The sequence below is a fragment of the Podarcis raffonei genome, chromosome 17 (genome assembly GCF_027172205.1).
Source record: "Podarcis raffonei isolate rPodRaf1 chromosome 17, rPodRaf1.pri, whole genome shotgun sequence".
Classification (NCBI taxonomy): domain Eukaryota; kingdom Metazoa; phylum Chordata; class Lepidosauria; order Squamata; family Lacertidae; genus Podarcis; species Podarcis raffonei.
In genome coordinates this window covers 7,691,244-7,709,597 of record NC_070618.1, presented here as the reverse complement: position 1 = coordinate 7,709,597, position 18,354 = coordinate 7,691,244, and the positions used below count along the sequence as shown (strand labels likewise).

General features: G+C 41.6%; 2 protein-coding genes across 5 annotated transcripts in view; one reads left to right on the top strand and one right to left on the bottom strand.

Annotated features, from left to right (window-relative positions):
- WRN (WRN RecQ like helicase) overlaps window positions 1-5,582 on the bottom strand; it is a 66,432-nt gene extending 60,850 nt beyond the window's left edge. Inside the window, exons 1-4 of one of the 2 annotated variants that reach the window (XM_053370413.1) lie at window positions 5,473-5,582; window positions 1,857-1,953; window positions 1,149-1,264; window positions 483-628 (exon numbers count right to left, since the gene is read on the bottom strand). In XM_053370413.1, coding sequence (XP_053226388.1) covers window positions 483-628; window positions 1,149-1,264; window positions 1,857-1,919 — 325 coding nt within the window. In that variant the 5' untranslated portion in view covers window positions 1,920-1,953; window positions 5,473-5,582. Of the gene's footprint in view, window positions 1-482; window positions 629-1,148; window positions 1,265-1,856; window positions 1,954-5,472 lie in introns of those variants that run through there. The other variant, XM_053370414.1, reaches the window with a different exon arrangement.
- A 123-nt stretch (window positions 5,583-5,705) lies between these two features.
- PURG (purine rich element binding protein G) overlaps window positions 5,706-18,354 on the top strand; it is a 164,344-nt gene continuing 151,695 nt past the window's right edge. The window contains exons 1-2 of one of the 3 annotated variants that reach the window (XR_008328148.1): window positions 5,706-6,087; window positions 7,445-9,763. Coding sequence is in view for 2 of the 3 variants with exons in the window: in XM_053370430.1 (XP_053226405.1) it covers window positions 7,458-8,471 (1,014 nt within the window). In the remaining variant the exon portion in view is untranslated. Of the gene's footprint in view, window positions 6,088-7,444; window positions 10,219-18,354 lie in introns of those variants that run through there. The other 2 variants (XM_053370430.1, XM_053370431.1) reach the window with 2 other exon arrangements.

The following is an 18,354-nucleotide window of genomic DNA, read 5'->3' as shown; positions in this document are numbered from 1 at the left end:
ATTTTGTCTGAAAAGAAATCTGATCAGATTTGCTACAACGGAAAAGATTATCACACTAGGCATCATGGAGATCAGGATCCCTTCAGGTAGATATCACACTTGACATAGTGAGGACTTCTCTCCCTCCACAACTGCAAAATACTCAGCATGAGTCTGTACTATACATATGCAGTAGAACCGCATGGTACAGTTATATAGAGTTATATATTTGACCGGTATTCCACTGTGGGAAGGATTACAGAACCTTCCTGAACACTGAAATCCACCAAGATGGTTCTCACATTGCATAAGTTAAGCAAGTCCAGCTTTTCTTGGTTAGAGTTTGGATTGCCAGGGTACAAAACGTCCTACTATTGTGAGAGCAGGCGTTTTGCTGCTTTACAAAATAGTGTTCAACAAAGCAAACAAACTGAGCTACAGCTTAGATGAAAGGACAACTTAACAAGTACGTTTTGTTGAGAGATTAACTACACAGTACTGACTTGACATAGAAGAGATGTGAAACAAATAGCACTTTTGTTCAGATCCACAGAGTTGGATTAAAGCAACTTTGCCCTCCTTCCCTTTAGTGTAGCATGGCGGCCATTCAATGTCAAATCCTAATGCAGCTCCATAGGATAAGGTTGTACTAGAAGATAAAAGGCATTAACAGGATTAGTACAGTTCAATCCTGTGCAGGATTATTCAGAAGCAAGCCTTCCTAAAATTAGAGGGCATAGATTTGCACAGGTAATATTTGTTAGTGTCTTTTCTTCTTTCAAGAAATACTGCATGACTATTTTATCAGTTCTGTGCCAGACCTAGTACTTGCAAGGATCGTTAGAACTAACTTGACATGAAAGACTGTATAAATCTTTGCAAGGGGGGGGTGTCCTTCATTTTTTTAATTGATTGATTGTGTGTGTGTGTGTGTGTGTGTGTGTGTGAGAGAGAGAGAGAGAGAGAGAGAGAGAGAGAGAGAGAGAAATATTGAGGACATCATACCTCTTTCAATTAATGGCCCTTATTACTAGATTTTGGAGGTGGCTCCCACATTTGGATCAGATTTGTCTATAACAGCCTAATGAACATAAATTTATTTATTTTTTAGCTTACAAAAATGAGATGCCATAGGGTTAGCAGTTTAAATTAAACTTTCAGTCTCTTACGCAATATCCTCTGAGAGTAAGGAACAATCGTTTGCATTATAGCTGTAAACAACGGAACCATGGAATTCTAAGAAGGGAAGGTTGTCTTCCAGGGCACTCCGATGGACTGGATTATTCTGGTTCATAAAAATGCAAAAGAGAGCTTGTTGTAAAGGATGTCTAAGAAATGGTTTTTCAGATCAATCATACTGGCACAGGTCACAGTGCGCTTGCCTTCCTGTCCAGGTTACAAAAGCATCACAACAATTTCTGTCGATAGGTAATTAGAGAAGTTAATGCATCCAATGCATACCAAGAAAATGCTTTGCCCCACACATATATAAAACATATACAGCTTCCAACACAGAGATTATTTGCTATGTCTCCACATGCCATGTCATCAACTCAATATCCACTACTCAACCTGCAAACCTTAAGGAGAGTCACTGATGACTGTTCTTTTGGAATACTTTTCAAGTCATGCAATCACAACACCCAGTCCTCATGAGCAATGGTATCAAGCTAACATCAACACTATTTGGGACATAATAAATCTAAGAAATGCAGTAGTTTTACATTTTTCCATGAAACGGAAAAATTCTATGTGATTTGCTAATTAGAAACTGCACACAGAAGTACAATCAGTGCTGCATTTCAGAGTCTGCCACTTTTTACTGCTGTTTTTGTTCTTGTCCTCTTGTGTGAATCAAGCATATTCCCATTCCTTACCTTTCTGTCCCCTTTGGCCTGTTCAGTCATCCACTGAGGTAGTTTATTTGATGAAGAATCCATATTCCTATCAAATTTGTTTGGATTTGTATGTTAACTGGAATAGAAGAAATAACAAGCATGCAACTTGGCTCAGTCTAATATGAAATGATTGGTGTGGCATAGGTCAATCCATTCCAATCAGTTATTTGGGGGAAAGTCAGAATATAAGTTTTCCACATAAGTAAATAATATAAAGAAAAGATATTGCTTAACCGTAAAATATTCAAAGGGGGAACTGTTAAATTGCAATCATAATCCCATTTATGTGGGAATAAACCCCATTTAATTGAATAACACTTACTCCTAAGTAGACACGGTTAGGTTATAATAATATTTTAATAATTTATTATTTATACCCCACCATCTGGATGAGTTTCCCCAGCCACTCTGGGTGGCTCCCAATCAAGTGTTAAAAACAATACAGCATTAAATATTAAAAACTTCCCTAAACAGGGCTGCCTTCAGATGTCTTTTAAAGATAGGATAGCTGCTTATTTCCCTCATATCTGAAGGGAGGGTGTTCCACAGGGTGGGCGCCACTACCGAGAAGGCCCTCTGCCTGGTTCCCTGTAACTTGGCCTCTCGCAGTGAGGGAACCGCCAGAAGGCCCTCGGAGCTGGACCTCAGTGTCCGGGCAGAACGATGGGGGAGGAGACGCTCCTTCAGATATACTGGACCGAGGCCGTTTAGGGCTTTAAAGGTCAGCACCAACACTTTGAATTGTGCTCGGAAACGTACTGGGAGCCAATGTAGGTCTTTCAAGACCGGTGTTATATGGTCTCGGCGGCCGCTCCCAGTCACCAGTCTAGCTGCCGCATTCTGGATTAATTGCAGTTTCCGGGTCACCTTCAAAGGTAGCCCCACGTAGAGCACATTGCAGTAGTCCAAGCGGGAGATAACTAGAGCATGCACCACTCTGGCGAGACAGTCTGTGGGCAGATAGGGTCTCAGCCTGCATACCAGATGGAGCTGGTAGACAGCCGCCCTGGACACAGAATTAACCTGCGCCTCCATGGACAGCTGTGAGTCCAAAATGACTCCCAGGCTGCGCACCTGGTCCTTCAAGGGCACAGTTACCCCATTCAGGACCACATCCGCCTGCCCCCTGTGCCCCCAAAACAGTACTTCTTTCTTGTCAGGATTCAACCTCAATCTGTTAGCTGCCATCCATCCTCTAACCACCTCCAGGCACTCACACAGGACCTTCACCGCCTTCACTGGTTCTGATTTGAAAGAGAGGTAGAGCTGGGTGTCATCTGCATACTGATGAACACCCAGCCCAAACCCCCTGATGATCTCTCCCAGCAGCTTCATATAGATATTAAAAAGCATGGGGGAGAGGACAGAACCCTAAGACACCCCACAAGTGAGAGCCCAGGGGTCTGAACACTCCTCCTCCAACACCACTTTCTGGACACAGCCCAGGAGAAAGGAGCGGAACCACCGTATAACAGTGCCCCCAGCCCCTCTAGACGGTCCAGAAGGATATTATGGTCGACGGTGTCAAAGGCCGCTGAGAGAGCCAACAGAACTAGGAAACAGCTCTCACCTTTGTCCCTAGCCCGTTGGAGATCATCAACCAGCGCGACCAAGGCAGTTTCAGTCCCATAGTGAGGCCTGAATCCCGACTGGAAGGGATCCAAATGGTCCGCATCCTCCAGGCGTGCTTGGAGTTGTTCAGCAACCACCCACTCACTCACCTTGCGCAAGAATGGTAGATTTGAGACTGGGCGATAGTTGACCATATTGGCCGGGTCTAAAGATGTTTTTTTAAAGAAGCGGTTTAATGACCGCCTCTTTCAGTGGGTCTGGGAAGGCTCCCTCACAGAGGGAAGCATTCACTACCCCGCAGAGGCCATCGCCCAGCCCTTCCCAGCTCACTTTTATCAGCCAGGAGGGGGAAGGATCAAGGAGACAGGTGGTCGGTTTCACTTGTCCAAGCAGCCTGTCCACATCCTCGGAGGTAACAGATTGGAATTGATCCCATGTAACAAGACTAGACAGGACTCTAGCACTCTCCCGCCCTGGCCCTTCTCCCACGGTGGAGTCTACCTCCTGAAAGCAGCTTGGGCAGGGAATCCTTGGTGCAGCGGGGAGGTCGGTACAGCAAAAGGAATCCGGTACTGCCCTTATTGCCCAGCTTCCAGAACACGCACTCAGAAAACTGGGTCTTCCCAATAGGACATCTGGTGCAGACTACTGACTTCCTAAAAATCACTGCAACCCCCCCTCCCCGCCCACATGACCTGGGTTGCTGTGCGTAAGAGAAACCTGGTGGACAAGCAGGGGCAAGGACAGGCCCATCTGCTTCATCCAACCAGGTCTTTGTCACACATGCCAGGTCAAATCCTCCATCCACAATCAGGTCGTGATGGCAGTGGTTTTATTCATCATTGACCTGGCATTGCACAGCAACACTTTCAGGTCATGTGGGTTTCCCTTGCTGAGTCCAGTATCCTTCCGGTCAGGACCAGACGTGGAGGCAGGGACAGTCCTCAAACAACGACTAAGCCTGCCTCCTCAGAAATGACATGGTCTGGTCTTGGCATAACTCCTCCTCCTGCCTGTGATCACTGAGATCGGGTGTCCCAATACATCTCCCCCTGTGGAACCTGCCCCAGCCATTCTATTGGCTGAGGCCCACTCCCAGGCATCTCTAACCCTTTCCCTTAAAAAGCAAAATACAATACATGATCAAATACTGTATACACGTAAGTAAGGTAGAACTCACAGAAGAGCAGTATTAGATACACATACCCAGATATAGGTCTATGATAGGTAAAAAGGACTTATTCCACAGAAAGTGTGTTTAGGAATAATTTGTAATGTTACGACCCTAAACGGCCTCGGTCCTGTATACCTGAAGGAGCGTCTCCACCCCCATCGTTCAGCCCGGACACTGAGATCCAGTGCCGAGGGCCTTCTGGTGGTTCCCTCATTGCGATGTCAAAGCAATAAACAACTATTTTACTTTTAAAAGACAACTGAAGGCAGCCCTCTTTAGGGAAGTTTTTAATGTCTGATGCTGTACTGTTTTTAATATTCAGTTGGAAGCCGCCCAGAGTGGCTGGGGAAACCCAGCCAGATGGGCGGGGTATAAATAATAAATTATTATTATTATAATTTTATTATTATTATTATTATTATTATTATTATTATTATTATTATAATACAGTCAGAAGACAGCCCTGTTTAGGGAAGCTTTTAATGTTTGCTGCATTACTGTATTTTAGTATTTTGTTGAAAGCCGCCCAGAGTGCCTGGGGAAGCCCAGTCAAATGGGCGGGGTTTAAATAATAAATTATTGTTATTATTAATTATTATTATTAATTCATATTATACACGTTTCCTGAGAAGTAAACCCTCCTCCCGTTTTAAAAAATGTAACTTGCTGCCAGGTAAGTGCATAGGTGTCCAGCCTAACAACACTGCAAACTGAAGTAACTATGCGAGTATGGAACCAGTGCAAAGGGCTCAGAAGTTACACAATCAATTTCTGCGTGTACACACAACCTTATTCAACCCAGTCATAGACATTGCCAGTCCGAAGAAGGCTCGGCGTTGGACAACTCACCTGATCTAAGCCTTCCCTGGGATCCTCACCCTCATCCTAGCAACCTTTCCCGCCAGACCCGCTAAATAGCCGTCACAAGCCGCCGACGCTACTGTCGCAACAGAATGACGTCGCTTACCGCGCCTCTCCAGCCCATCCCTTCGCCCTCCCTCCCTTTTCCGCAGCTGTCAACTCTAGAAGGTGAAATGAGGTGAGACGCATGCGCGTAGCGCTTTCCGCGCCCGCCGGCCTCTAGCACCCGCACGGCATTCTGGGGCTTGTAGTTTGCGGTTCTGTGAGGGGAGGCGGGAGAGGAGGCCGGTAGGCTTTGGCGACGGGAAACGAACCCCCGGGGCCCTCTCCCCGCTCGTCGCCCTGCTCCTTCCGCCACTTGCGCGGAGAGCGGGCTCCGTCCGGGCTTCCCGGCGGAGGAAACGAACCTGAGGCGGCGGGAGGCGAAGGGAGGCGAGCCGGGCGGGCGGTAGGACCTGCCCGGCCGGGGATGCTCCTCTCCGGCTCCCTGCGGGCGGCAGCGCGGGGAAGGCGAGCGCTGCGGGGGCCAGCGGCGGCTGACTGGCTAGCTGGCGAGCGAGGAAGGAAGGAAGGAAGGAGGCGAGGAGCGGCTGAAGAGATGGAGTAAGTATCCCCTCGCCTGGCTCCCTCCTCGCCCGCCTCGCCTGCGTGTCATGGCGGCGGGTGATCCTTCCCTCCCCATCCCCCCCCCACAGCACGGAGAGCGCCGCGTCTGTCGGCCTGAGGAGACGAGGGGGTGTCCGTGGGAACAGTCACCTGCTGTGTCAGGTGGAGGGGTGGGGGTTGCTCCCGCAGGTAGAAAAAAGCGGGGTTGGCTTTGACCCTGGGAGGCTGTTGCCGAGGGCGGCGGCGGGGGGGGGGGGAGACAGCCGAGCAATTAGAGAGGCTTGTGGAGGCGGGAAGGCCCGTAATCGGGAAGGGTGGCAAGATTTTTATTTTTTGCCTTTTGCAGGCCTTTATTCCAGGGGTTTCCCCTTCCCGTTATCCTGCATCCCCAACAAAGGGCATGCATGCTACCTTGTGCCTTGAACGGCGGCGGCGGCAGCAGCAGCACATGCAGAAATTTCAGAAGAGGGGCGCTGGTATAGGGTTACCTTTTCTTTCTTTCTTTTTGCTGGCCCTGATCCTGTATCCTAGAATCATAGAGCTGGAAGGGACAAGGAGGATCATCTAGTCCCGCCATCCTGCGATGTAGGAATATTTTGCCCAACGTGGGGCTCAAACCCACCACGCTGAAACTCTTGACCCTGAGATTCAGAGCCTCGTGCTGTGCCAACTGAGCTATCCCAGTCCTGACATGCTGAAATTCAGCAAATGAAGGATTTTGTATCATATATTAATAATAATAATAATAATAATAATAATAATAATACCTGTCCCATCTGGCTGGGTTTCCCCCAGCCACTCTGGACGGCTTACAAAACATGTAAAAAACATAGTAAAATGTCAAACATTAAAAACTTCCCAATACAGGGCTGCTAACAGATGTCTTCTAAATAATAGTCCCTTCCCCAGGAAAAAGCTGGCGAAAGTTTCTATATGCAGGGAAGCTATTTAAGGCACAAGCAGGGCCAGTGAAGGTGGGCAGTGGGATGGCAGCCCTACATCACCGCTTTTCTCTTAAGATTTATGCTCTCTCTAAAATTATTAATAACCTTCAGAAATTTTGCATGTGAAGCTTTTACCACAATGTATCCCTGTCAGGAAAGGCCCCAAATCCCTCCCTGCCCCTTGTAACATCCATAGCTCTTATGGGTTGAACGGGCTCTGTTTCTCTCTCCCTCGCTCCCACAGTACTGTGGGTTGGAATAAAAGGCAAGAGAGAAGTGGAATAAAAGGCAAGAGAGCAACTTTCTAGTGAAATTAATTATGTACAGAGAGGCTATTGCCGGGAAAGCAGAATAGGCATGCTGGATGTCTATGGTGTTATGCATCTTTGTCATATATTTGTTGTTTTCAGTTGATTGTTAAAGATGGAGAGAGGCAGAGGAGGAGGAGGAGGAAGGAGTGTGGGGGGCTCTGGCCTACACAGGAGCATTTACTCCCAGTCCCAGCCGCAGTATCATTATCCTGCCTCCTCTTCTCAGGCGGGCTGCATGGAGATCCAGGAGCTGGCCTCCAAAAGAGTGGACATCCAAAAAAAGAGGTTTTATTTGGATGTGAAACAGAGTTCCCGAGGCCGCTTTCTGAAGATAGCAGAAGTCTGGATAGGAAGAGGCAGGCAGGACAATATCAGGAAAAGCAAGCTGACTCTCTCCTTGTCAGTAGCTTCTGAGCTAAAGGATTGTCTGGGAGATTTCATAGAGCACTATGCCCATTTGGGCCTAAAAGGCAGCCAGAGTCATCGGAATGATCACGGTAATGGCAAAGAGCAAGATTCAAGAAGACGGCAACACCATCACCCACCATCACCTCCAGCATCAGTTGGCTCAGAAGAGCATCTTCACAGCGTCTTAAAAACTGAGTATATTGAAAGAGACAATAGGAAGTATTACCTAGACCTGAAGGAGAACCAACGTGGACGTTTCTTACGGATTAGACAAACCTTGATTAGAGGACCAGGCATGATAGGATATTTTGGTCACAGTTTGGGACAGGAACAAACTATTGTCCTTCCAGCACAGGGGATGATTGAGTTCAGGGATGCTTTGGTCCAGCTCATTGAAGAGTATGGTGAAGGAGACATAGAAGAAAGGAGGAGCGGAGGTGATGAGCCTCCTGAACTCCCAGAAGGGACCTCCTTCAGGGTAGACAACAAGAGGTTCTACTTTGATGTGGGGTCCAACAGGTACGGTATTTTTTTGAAGGTAAGTGAAGTGAGGCCTCCCTACCGTAACACCATCACTGTCCCATACAAAGCATGGACAAGATTTGGGGAAAACTTTATCAAGTATGAAGAGGAGATGAGGAGAATTTACAATGGCCATAAAGAGAAAAGAATGGATACAAGAGGGGACAGTGGTGAAGAACAAGAGGGTCTTGATTAGAATGTATTTCAACTGGCCAAGAAACAAAATAGAAAATTGGCTACAGATACTGATACGTAGTTGTTGGAAGAAGATGCCTTTCTTTTTGTAAGTTCTTCCCTGTTGCTAGATAACACCAATATATAAAATATTACAAGGGTTTGGTTGTCATATTAAATTATACCCAGTAATATCTCTGTGATTTCTATCAGAATAGTTAACCACCCAATGATTCTGAAAATTCCAATAATGTCATGGTCTTCAAAGACTACTTGTGTATAATAGCGCTAAATCTCTTATTACGACCTTTAAAAGAATCTGTATCAGGTTTGTGTTGCAGTGTAACATGATACAAGTAAGGCAGATCTAATTAATGTCTTCTAATACTAACCATAGAGCATTTATGACCAAAACTGATCTTTAAATTTTAAATACTTGTATTGGGAAAGGTATCTTTGAATAACTATCTGCTGGTCACTTTATGGTAAAAATCTTGGAAGCATGGGGGAGGGGGGATCAAACCTCTATAGTGTATTGGCCAGTAATTTCATGGTTACCTAATTTTATGATAACCTATTAATTTTAAGTGTCCCAACAATATAAATCCATGTTCGATTGTTTGAGAGTAATGTTTATCATGAATCATCCATTTGTATGGACTGCTTACATCATGTGAGGAGAGTTTTATTTAAATAATGTTGCAACATTTCAAAAGCTATTTTTGTATTTGTGGTGTTAAGGGGCTCCAGCAAGTTGCTGTGATGTGGGAATTTAGTAGGTGGTTACAGTTGGAATTAAAATTCAAAATAAGGAGGTTAAATATGTGATGTGGAAAAGTAGTAGAATAATGTTGTTTTTATCTTTATACTTTATGAAAATGCTTTGAGAGATTTTGGTGCATCACTTAACTGGTACAAAACAGATCTCTGATTTCACACTGGTGCAGTTGAAGCATTCAATAACAGCTATCAGCACTTCCCTTAAATCTTACATTTCAAATCTATATTATTATTGCAGGCCACAATCTGCACTTCTTCTTTTGTTAAATCATTAACCCATGATCCTCCAGCTTAATGCTGTAGAGTTACATCTTGATCTGTAGAGCGATATCTAGAGACAAGACTTCCAATCATGAGAAGATTTTTTAAAAATACCAAGATGATGAATGGAGAATTCTGTGTTGATTATTGATAAAGAAAAGAAAAAAGTGAACTTGCACCAAAATCACCAAAGGAACTTTAGAAATGTGTGTTACAGTTGTGACAGAGAAGGGGGAAAAGATGTATGGACTTTAATTTCACTGTTTTAGGTGAGTTTCCCAATATATAAAAAGTGGACCTATTCAGTGTTTGGTCTAGTTTCAGAAATAACAATTAACGAGTAATGTCAAACCTAAAACTAAGATTTCCAATTTGGTTATTTTAATTAGTAGTGGCCTACTGGGCCATGATGTCATTGAAAGGTTATACATTCATCTTAGTATAAAAGTATACTAAGAGATGTTCTGGGGGTGGAAATTAGACATCTGAATGAAAGAGTTCTATGTACTGTTCGTGATGTTTTAAAATTATAGTGAGTTGTCTAAGCCTAAATTACCATATTGCTGATTTGGTGCTGCATGTCCCAATGCCTATAGTAATGGTAGTATTGTTGGATTCCAAAATACAGGATCCATGAATGTAGAAACTCCTGATGCTCACATTCTCACAACTCTCGTCTCACTATGAGGAACTTCCCCTTCCCCCTCAGTATGCAACATGTTTAATTCTTTTATTGGAATTTTATGGGAACTTTATCCTATCCTGTTAAATATGGTTCACTGAAATATCCTGCATTCTTCATATAAACTTTTAATTGATAAAAGTATACAAATTGTCTAACTAGTTGTCAAAAAAAGGCATTTTCCCTGTTTTTAAAAAGGAAATAGCTGTGAAGTGGTATCTTTACGCTTCAGTCAGAATTTATATTTGTTTATACACTGGCATGTGCAATTTTTCATCATTGTGTCTAAATCCTGTTTTCTGGATTTTGCCATGGATTCTGTACTCAACCCCACTCCAAATTTCTGTATCCCCATTCCACTAAACAAGACTCAGCTTTCATCTGTTTACAGGTGCAGGTTGTTGTCTTCTTCAGATCAACTATGCCCTTAATTAAATGCAGTGCTTTTTTTCTTGGGGACCACAGGGGGACTCATAACCCTAAACATTTTGTGAATCTTTGTACTTTCGTCTATTTACTGTATTTATTTTCTCCAATTTAAACTATAAAATGGTGATTTTCTTGAGTCAAAATGAGAGTACCCCTAGACATTTTTAAAGGAAAAAAAGCACTGATAAAATGCACATGTGAGCATCTGAGACTGACTACACATGAGCTGTAAAGTGGCCATCTACTATATACAGTATACAGTGATTTTGGCTTATCCATTGGAAGCAACTGCTTCTTTCATATTATCATATCCAAGGGTTATATAGTCAATTTACAAAGCTCAGAGCTTAAATGGTAATTTGGGAAATAGATTCTTTTTACACCTGGCAGTACATCCCCATCTTTGGAGAGTGGCAATAACATGTAGTGTTTGCAGAAGGGTCTGTTATAATGTAAAGAACTATTCTTTGCACCCCAAAAATGCCATGTCCCTTAAACTTGAGAAAAACACAAGCTTATTTGCACTAAAAAGCGTGGCCAAAAACAAATCTAGGAGGGCCGGGTGGATAAAATCAATTTGTACCTCTTGAATTATCTGTTCTCATGAGAGAATTTTACAGTAAAGCCCTGACCTCTCTTTTAAAACTATGGTCCAGACAGAAAGTCTGTCAGTTTTGTGATTTTGATAATAATGCACTTTATATTTTATAAATAATAGAAGCACATTTCTGCTACAGGTCTGGTACAGTGTGTTTCAATATTATACTCTAAATCAGTATAAAAATGGCTTTCTGCATATATGTCTGTCAGTGATCTATTTTATGGATTAGATCAAATTACACTGGCATGATTGAGTAGAGCAGGCACCACTTTGAAATTAATTTCAAAATATTAGTGGCCTGTTTTTTTCAGAAATATTGAGTACATTTCTCACTGGATTTGAATAATCAACATTTCTGAAACTCAGATACTTCAATAGATTTTTAAGTAACTTATTACTGCAGCTGCTGCAGATGTGGGTTAAATAACTTTGTCCTATCTGCAGTTTTGCAGTGTTGTCACATAATTCCTCTTCCTTCCATCAAGAGTCCTTTTTGGGGACTAAATTTTATGTGGTTTACACCAGGTTGGTAGTAGGTGACGTGTGCTGGCTATATCTCATATAATGTAGCCTCTCTTTTGCTGAAGTACAAACCTAGAAAGTTGTTATCACAAAACAGTTGTACAAGTGAGTTCTGCAGGACAGTTAAAATGACTGTACTTTGCACCAGTTCTATGAAAATATATAGCACATTACACTAACTGAAAAGCAAGTAAGTTTGATGGAAAAAATTGCAGAAAAACCATCCTTATTCCTATACTTTAAAGAGTGGGATAAAAGATATCTAATGTGTCAAACCCAGACAGATTTAAAAACTAGAAATGAAGATGGAGATACTATTTCATAGTGACATCATATGTGTATCTCAATATTAAAGCTTATTTTTTCTTAAGAATCTGCTCTTCTAAGGACCAGTTCTCCCTGTCCATTTCTCTCACACATGAGTAGTGTTACTGTTGTAGTAGCTTAAAAGTATCAGGTAAATAGACTACGGTAATTCTCCAATAATATTCCAAGGAAATTTTCTTAACGTTTTCAATTTAGTTAAATTTGCAATTAATATGTTATGGGCAGTGTTATTTTTCTAGAAAAAAATGGTGCCGGAACTCACCATGAACGCTTCCCTTGTTCTCTTATAATGGCAATGAAGCCCACCTAAGAGGTGCCAGAACTGAGTTCCGGCTGAAAAAAAGCCCTGTTTAAGGGGACCATATCGTTAAAATATGAGAATCACATGCTTTGTGTTTGCACACAAATTATAGCACATTCCATCTTCCATTCATCAGCAGCACGCCCTTCCACGTCAAAACGAACAAAGTCTTTTCTTTAACATTGCTAAACCTAGGTTTAGATTTCTGTGAACAGGCTGATAATAGTAGCACCTTACCCATCCTTATCTAGACGCCTGCCCAAACTCACAAGAGGAAAAGTAACATATATGTTCAGATAATAAACCAACATGGCTAGGTTATTTTGGAGATAACAAAACCTTTTCTCCCCGAGCAAACACAACAACATGAATCACTCTTGGCTATATCTGTGGAATACTTGTTTACAGCACATTTCCCCACATAAGTGTATATCCCAGAGCAGTTTGTAAGCTCTTGCATAAAGGGAAAAAAGGACAGTGTGAATCGGTTCTAAGATTTAGGGTGGTACCCAGTGTTGCACAAGCAGAATTTCCCCTATCCTCCCTACTGCACCCCCTCAGGTCTCACTTCAGATCTGCCCCAAAGCCTCTCCCAACCCTTGGAAGAGGATTTGGTGGATATCTGGGGGTCTGCCAGGTATGAGAGAAAAGGAAATTCTGTTCTGCTAGCGGTCAGACACAATTGGAATATCACCCTTAATATATCTAATAAGATATTTGCAGTGATTATATCTTTACTATATGCATGTTGGCTGATATCCAGTGTTAATCAAACTCGAAGTAGACCTATTGATTTCAGTTGGTCTGGTCTCAGAATGATGGTTGCGTATCGCCCATTATTATATATTAAAGCCTTTGACCCTGAAATCTCTGTATTTGAATTTCTGAATTTAAAAATAGGATCCAAGAATCAACTTTTGTACAAACAGAAATTTCAGGTAAATGTTTAACTCACCAAACTGTTTAATTTATGAGTCACCCCATATTTTCAAAATAAAACATTTTTTAAAAAACATTGGATTTTGGTATGCAACACAGAGAGGCAGGCCTCTCAGTAGAGTGAAAGAAAAATAGCAGCAAAAATGCTTCTTAAAATATAAGATGAGGTTGTAAAGTGCAAAGTGAAGGTGTAATATAGTGTAGCCTTCCTCAACCTGATGCCCTCCAGGTGAACTGGCCTAGCTGCTTAGAACTGATGGGAGCTGTAGAGCAAAGCTTTAGGGAAGAATACCATAGTGTTTCATGTAATAGTTGAACTGCAAGTCTCAAAATAGTGCTGATATTTAAGAATGATCCAAAATACTGTATCCGCATGGGGCAACATCAGTGATACACACCCATTTGCACGATGGAAAGCTGCTCATGCAGTAGGACTTTTGGTTTTTCTTCTCCCCTCTCCACCCACAGCCTGCCCCCTAAATCTGTTCCAGAGGATCCTTCAACCATATGGAACAAGTTTTAGGGGCACACAGAGGGGCTAATGGAGGAGGAGGGGGGGACCCACTGCATGAGTGGATGCCTGTTCTCACCCATGATATTTTATTGGGAGGCAGATTGGTAGGAGCTTTTAACGTTATATGCTTGTTAGTGAAATTTTCTGCATTTTTAAATTGTTTAATAAAGTGGCTTAAAAACTCCATAGGGAAGAGAACCAGCAAGGTTCAGGAGGGACTGATGATCATTTATTGATAACCATGTTAATTGAAACTATAGCAATTTGTGTAGTAGCAATATATTTAGTTTATTATTTAGCTCTTACTGTAGATTAGCTGCAGTTTGATTAAATTAAGCTCTTTATAATCGCAACATACTGCTTCAAATTCATTTGCATGTGCATGTAACACATTTTCATCATCATCTTTGTTGCAATGTCCAAAATGAAATTTGCTTTTTCCATTTCATTGTTTTCAGAATCACTTTTATTTCCTAAATACATTTTGTAATAGTAAAGAACTGGAGTAAATATTTTATTTGGTTGAAGTGGAATGAAAACATGTGACATGCCATACCTAGGTATTTTCTGTTTTTTTAAGCTAGAAAAACGCCCTTCTAATATTATGCTAGCTGAAGAATCTGTAGGCTTCTCTCTAAGCAACTTTTTGCTGTTACAAATAAGCTTGGCTCAGATGTCATGTTTCCAATTGCCCAAACCAAAAAAGAGTCATATTGTTGGTGTACAACTCCTTTCATCCCTGAGCAACAATGGTTTATAGCAGGGATAGTTAACATTTGCCCCTGTAGATGTTGGACTACAACTGTCATCACCCTCAACTATTATTCATGCTACCTGGGGCTGATGGAAGTTGGAGTCCAACAACTTCTGGGGGGCCACAGGTTAGCCACCTCTGCTTTACACTCTATCCTCCCTTTTCATGATCAGTTTGAAGAGTAAAATTCTGGTTTTCAGCTGGAGGTTTTATCAATAATTGTGGGTTTGTGCATAGTATAGCTCTCTGGTTTGGATGCTCCAGCATGATGTAGCTTGCCCAAACCAGGTAGTTGTTTCTCTTTGTACTCTTGACTTAACTAGTGAGATAAGAGAGTGCATGACCAGAGGACTTATTCCCAATCATCCAAAACATAATTTAGAACAGATCTGTTACAGCTGAACTTTTCCTGAGAATTATATACAAACCAATTCAAGCTAGTTTAACAGTTTTGGAATTTCCACTGACATAGAGTATGGCAATCGTCAAGTGGTTCAGTAGAGTTTGATGACATAGTAACACATTTTTTAGTGAATGTCCGCAAGTCATCATTTGAATCTGCATGTAAAGGAAGTGCAGGAGATTTTCTTAATACTGTATGTATATGAAAGTTGCGATCCTTTCATTATTTTTGAAATTATTTCATTACCGCCATTGAGGATTTTTATGTGAGTGGGTTTTTTGCTGTGGTTTTGCAAAACAAGGTTAATTTTGAGAGCAATCCCACATGTAGGTTTTTACGCTGACACTACTTCCAGGGCCACTCTGAGTCTTAAGTCTGTAGATCTGACAGATTCATTTATTATTTTTCTCATACTTTCAATGATTTGCTTAAACGCAAATATAGCTCTTGAGATAGCATTCATATGTTTCAAATGTAACATGATTGATAGCGATCAAAATCTCACTGCAGCCATAACTTTACTGATCTGACCGTATTGAGATCAGGAGTGTGCTGTCGCATTGTGTACTCCCTCCTTGCATGAACCGTCCCGTCTTTTCATAGTTTACATTAACTATGTTGTCATTTCAATCTGCATTGCTGCTAGTCATGCTGTAGGATGAAGCCTACATTGTGTTAGCTAAGGTTTGCAAAAGCACTTCAAACCCTGGTTTTACAGAGCACCACTTTGGTTAACATATCATGGAGAGGGAGGAGCTTGCACAGGAGAAGGTAGGACAACAAACAGGTCTTTGTTTAGTGCCATTTCTGCAGTACATGTTATCTGTGATTCTGGATTCCTTGATTTAGAAAGTAAGAGCAGAATATGGAGTTAAGATACTGCTCTGCCAGATGTGAGTGGGGGGGTTACTGTTCTATTATTGTAACACTTGAAAATTTAATAAATGTACTTAAGGTATTTAAAATGGTAAATTCATACTAACTCACAATTGCAAGATAACTGAAGCTTCACTGGGAAGCAAAAATACTAACCCTTAATTAGTTTTCTGCCCATCTTTTCCTCTGCTTCAAAAGTTTAAAAAACTGTAGAGCTGTGAAGTGAATGCAGGTTTCTGCTTCCTCAGTTTTTCCCATGTGCTCATTAGAGCAGGCAGGGTTCTGGGTCAGAATAAATCTATCAATACTATAATGTACTAATGTTTTTTGTGGCAGCAATGAAGCCTCTGGCACTAATTTGCTGAGCTGTGCTGATGTTGCAGAGGCTGAGCAGCGATCATATTGCAAACTGAGCAGCAGAGGAGGCCTTAGAAAGAGGAAGCTTTGAGTCAGGGTTGCTGAAGAAAGGAAGGGAATGATAAAGAGGAGGCTGGGTAAAGGGGAAGGGCAGGCATATTGAGACAGGCTATTTTAAGGAAAAATGATAAGCAGCAGCGAACAGGAGAGAAGATGTCAGCAAGGTGCCACATTGAGAACCCTTTAGAGTGGATGTCTGCAGGACAAAAGAAAAGGGATTGGTGGAGTTCTGCACAGGGAGTAGGGAAGGAAGAGGGAAGGCTCTTATAAGCACAGGGGAAGCAACGGCTTTATGGAAAGAGAAATGGAAGCAAGAATGGAGCACAGGAACATAAGGAAGTAGAGATTTTCTAAAGGAAAAGTCTGAGGAGTGATTGACCACAGCTGTGGCCTTGGGCCTCTAATTTAGACCTAGATTGATGGAAATAATCTACATTAAAAGAAGCTTGAGCTTTGGTTGTTCACTCAGTATTATGTATTCAAAGCGTTAAGATACTTCTACAACACATAGCTGAAGTTTATATACACATCAGTGCACACTGATTACTAGGAAAAAGATCTGAAAACAGTGCATTTTCACCTCCCTCAAAATTAGCACATGACAGGGGCTAACTTTTTAGGACAGAGCAATCAGCTGTGGAATAAGGAATGAAAAGGATTTCCAGTGGCAACTTGTTTGCAAAAATGAAGGTGGTGTATTTACCAGCCTTTCATGTAGAAATATAGGAACTGTACAACTATCATTTGGCAGAATTTTTACTAAGCATGGTTGTCTCTATTTTACAGAAGAATTTATTATAGAATGTGTGTGGAGAAGCTGTATACATGCATATGTATGTGTACTATTAAATAGTGTCATTGCTGGACATAGCAAAATTCTTAAACATTATCTATTCTGAATGATGACACATGAATTCTTGGATTTAGCCAAATAAGCATTTCAGTATTTTCAAATGCTCTGGTTCACAGTCTGTATGTTCTTCTCTGCCAACTAAAGCCCTGTACTAACCCTGAGTATGTTGTCGTGTGGGGGAAAGTGACCACCTTTAACATACTTTCACACATCAACAAGCTTTCAGATATTTGAAATGAATTTAGCTGAGTAACAAACTACCTGAAAACTACCTGAAAAATGCTAAGAAAGATTACATATAACTACTGCTGATCTATCAGTTATAAATCAGTTACCTAACTGATACCTATGGAGAGTGCATACACATGCTCGAGTTGTTCTTTATTACTACAAATAGATACGAGGCACCTGAACGTAGATGCCCTATACCAGTATAAAAAGCAGCCAGACAAAGCAGTGAAATATCAATGAATGTTATCTCTGGTTTTACACTTTCACACATCCAGTATATGCCCGTTATACTGGCTCCGATTCTTTAATTCTATATTTGCTGCTTTCTCCTTGCTTATGTCTTGATCTCTTTTTTCTGTTTCTTTCTGCAGTGCTGGGAAAGGTTGCTAATAACATTAATCTAGCACTGAGCCAAATGCAATAAAATATTTTGAATTCAATTGGGCTCTTAGGTTAAAATGCCATTAATATTCACATATGTGTCAGGGCTTCCCCAATGTTCATTTCCTTGGGCCATTTCAGAGAACCCCCATCTTTTAGGACTGCTGGCTGTGGTCTAGAAAGTATAGTTCACCTATTAGTAGGTAAGTGGCATTTAGGCAATCCGCCGTTTTCCCAATTTTTCAGAAATCGCCTGAGAAGGACCACCCCCAGTTTCATATTTACCAGGATTGGCAACAATCAGATTCAAAAATGAACCAGCATAGAATAAGGTAGTAATTCTCACATAAGGTAGTCAGGAAGTAGAGGTGATGCTGTAGCTCCATCCTTTAATCCTAGGTGGTAGGTTTTATCTGCATAGGGCTATAATAACTAGCTTTTATAACAGAAGAAACCCAAAATATGCTTGGACTTAAATATAAAATTTGAAGTTTATTTTGTTTTTGTTTCAGTCAAGTGTGTGTGTGTGTGTGTGTGTGTGTTTAGTCAAGAATTTTCATATTTTAAACTCTAGATTTTTAAACTCTAGATTTGCATATCTTATGCTCACATGAATGATAAGCAAACGGTAATC